At 37.0% G+C, this 3,480-nt stretch overlaps 1 protein-coding gene across 1 annotated transcript; it reads right to left on the minus strand.

Annotated features, from left to right (window-relative positions):
• Window positions 1-673: 673 nt before the first annotated feature.
• Window positions 674-2,128, minus strand: LOC136028468 (putative ankyrin repeat protein RF_0381). The gene has a single exon (XM_065706310.1). It carries the CDS (start codon window positions 2,126-2,128, stop codon window positions 674-676), a length of 1,455 nt encoding a protein of 484 aa, XP_065562382.1.
• Window positions 2,129-3,480: the final 1,352 nt, after the last annotated feature.

The raw sequence follows: 3,480 nt of genomic DNA on the forward strand, positions 1-3,480 counted from the left end.
AAAAACTTTCAACTGTCAGAGAATATTGAAGGATTGTTGAAAAAAGGCTGGAGTGCAACCAGTCCCCTTCCCATGTCCTTTTTAGCTATAAGCTCCTCAAAGACGTCTGACCCAAATTGGTTATATAGATTCACAAAAGTCAAAATTTTCAACACAGATGGTTATTGCTTAACGCTCAGAAATGCCTGACTCATCAAAAAAAAGTAATTAATCTGCTTTAATAGTTGACATCGGACCTTACTTTTTTTTCAAAAATAAAACACTATTTTCTTATGAATGATCTTGACAGGCGTTTATATCGGGACTTTAAGAAACGAACAATCACAACAAGGTTGAACATTTAAAGATTGTAACTTGTGTTTTACCCAATGATATTGCCTCACATTTTTAGAATACTGAAAAGCTGAGTTCAGTGGTTCAGTTGCTCGATGAGCCAGTTACACAAGGTGGTTTAGTTGCAAGGTGGTTCAGTTGGACAGTGATTCAGTTGCACGATGGTTGAGTTGCACAGTGGATGAGTCGCACGGTGGTTGAGTTGCACGGGGGTTTAGTTAAATGGGCTTGAGTTGAAAGAGGGTTCAGTTGCATGAGGGTCTAGCTAAATGAAAGTCAGTTGATCAGTGGTTTAGTTACACCAGGGCTCAGTTTCAAAGGAGTTCACTTATATGGGGCTTCAGTTACTCAGTGGCTCAGTTACACGGACATATTTAATTATATATTGTCTCAAAGTTTCTGGCATGTTTATACTTTGAAATTTGTTGGTTATATGATCATAATATAAATGCTCCCTAATTACATCCCGGCACAGTGATTTGAGTGAACAGTCAGAGTCATTGAAGGCTATTCTCCATAGTGTCTTGACGCCCCCTATTACCTTTGGGTCGGCTCCATTACTTAGCAGTAGATGACAAATATCCGGTTTGCTTTTTCCAGTAGCATAATGCAAGGCTGTTTTCTTGTACAAGTCGACTTCAATATTTGGGTCGGCTCCATTGCTCAACAGCAGCTGACAAATATCCAATGTGCCTTTTTCAGCAGCATAATGCAAGGCTGTCTTGCCGTACTTGTTTACAACGTTTGGGTCGGCTCCATTGCTCAACAGCAGCTGACAAATATCCAGTGTGCCTTTTTCAGCAGCATAATGCAAGGCTGTCTTTCCTTCGAAGCCGCATTTTATATTTGGGTCGGCTCCATTGCTCAACAATAGCTGACAAATATCCAGTCTTCTTATTTCAGCAGCATAATGCAAAGCTGTCTCGTTAAGCAAGCTATCTTTTATATTTGGGTCGGCTCCATTGCTCAACAGCAGCTTACACATATTCAGTGCTCCGTCTGCAGCAGCATAATGCAAGGCTGTTTTCCTGAACCTGTTGTCTTTTATATCTGGGTAGGCTCGATTTCTCAGCAGTAGTTGACAAATATCCACTCTGCCCAATGTCGCAGCATAATGCAAGGCTGTCTGTCCGTATGCGCCGCCTTTTATATTTGGGTTGGCTCCATTCCTCAGTAATAGCTGACAGATATTCAGAGTTCCTTTTTCATCAGCATACATTCCAGTAACATAATGCAAAGCTGTCTCCTCAAGGGAGCCATCTATTATATTTGGGTCGGCTCCGTAGCTCAACAACAGCTGAAAAATATCCAGTTTACCTTTTTCAGCAGCATAATGCAAGGCTGTCTTTCCTTCGAAGCCGCTTTTTATATTTGGGTCGGCTCCGTTGCTCAACAGAAGCTGACAAATATCCAGTGTGCCTTTACTAGCAGAATAATGCAAGGCTGTCTCAGCGTCGCAGCCGCTATTTATATTTGGGTCGGCTCCATTGCTCAACAGCAGCTGACAAATATCCAATTTACCTTTTTTAGCGGCATAATGCAAGGCTGTCTCAGCGTCGAAACCGCTTTTTATATTTGGGTCGGCTCCATTGCTCAATAGCAGCTGACAAATATCCAGTGTGCCTTTTTCAGCAGCATAATGCAAAGCTGTTTTTTCCTCATTGTCTTTCAGATTAGGGTCTGCCCCGTTGTGTAGCAGCATTTGGAGAATATCCGATTTCGTATCTTTTTCTTTCATCTCTTTTAATAAGGCATTTTTCAAGTTCGATGCTTTTGAAATTCTGTTAACCGACATTTTTCTGTTGTTCTCTTTCTTTGACTTAAACACGTATACACTGTTTGCATTTCTACACATGGATTTGAAATATATAGGGAGCATGATGTCACGTTTTTTACAAATCTATGATGCCATCCTAAACGATTTTGAATGAAAATTACGTCATCTTATCTGCAGGTAATGTATTAACCATATTATTAAATCATACAGAAAGCATTCATCAACAGATCATTATTGAGCCTTAAAGTACTATTGTCACAAATTACTCATTAGAACTCCAATTAGTTTTCACGAGTCTCTGCTAATAATTATAACTAAACAGCTATGATGATGATTGATTAACCATTCTCTCTTGTCTGATGACTTTAGAACTTTTCATGTGCTATGTTTTTTCATGTGAATACTTTTAATAGGGATTTCAGATAAGGTATTTTCAAATGTTTGTTTGTAACTTTACAACTCGGACTATAATAAGTATGTGTTTATTTTCTTTATATAGCCGGCATAGATGAGTATCTGAATTCTAGTAAGCGGCATGACATCGATTTTTTTTTTCAAAGATTTACTAATGAAATGTAAAAAAAAAAAAAAATGAAAATTCACACCCCTTTAGTTAACCATGGAAATTGAACGCACCGACAATATTAGTTCAGAATTTATCACCTTTTCCACAAAAACCAGTCAGAAAATATAGTTATGTTTATGTATAGAGGCTGTAAATATCTGTCCATAAAATTGTATATACTGCTATGTATACCACTGAGAATTTTATTCTTATTTTGGTATCGTACATATCATCTTATTGTATTTCCACGATTAATTATAATTAGTTATTAATTATCTATAAATCAAAAGTTTTACAGGATAATTTTCTTATCTAAAGGTAGATCGGATCCAAATTTCAAGTTTTATTTTTTACTCAACAGACATATCAAGATTTAAAAATTTGAATTGAATAACTAACAATTTCAAGATTTTAAAAATTTTAATTAGAAATCTACGACAGCTTGAAACCCTGAGAATTTAAATCACTAATCTATATGTGTCAAGTACAAAATAACAAACACTTGATTATTTGTCCTTTTCAAGGAGCATTTTGACTCATATACTTAGTTTGAAGCGCATACCTACATGCATCTTTATTAGAGTTCATATTTTCCTGACGATTTCGGTTTTTATTTTGATATTTCAGGATGAATAGAAGAGGTCATGTCGTTTTGCTAGTTTAAGCGCTTCCAGATAAACTAGGACCATGAAATTTGGCAGGCGTATCGGGGATCAGACCAGATTAAATTAGAAATAATCGTTTCCCCGATTTTACCATACGCGGGGGGGGGGCGTAAAATTCGGAAAAATTTGAAAAAGTGAGG

The sequence above is a fragment of the Artemia franciscana genome, chromosome 6, assembly GCF_032884065.1.
Source record: "Artemia franciscana chromosome 6, ASM3288406v1, whole genome shotgun sequence".
Lineage (NCBI taxonomy): Eukaryota > Metazoa > Arthropoda > Branchiopoda > Anostraca > Artemiidae > Artemia > Artemia franciscana.

Bases quoted from the DNA above. Each gene is read 5' to 3' on its own strand.
- LOC136028468 (XM_065706310.1), bottom strand. From the start codon at position 2,128: ATGTCGGTTAACAGAATTTCAAAAGCATCGAACTTGAAAAATGCCTTA.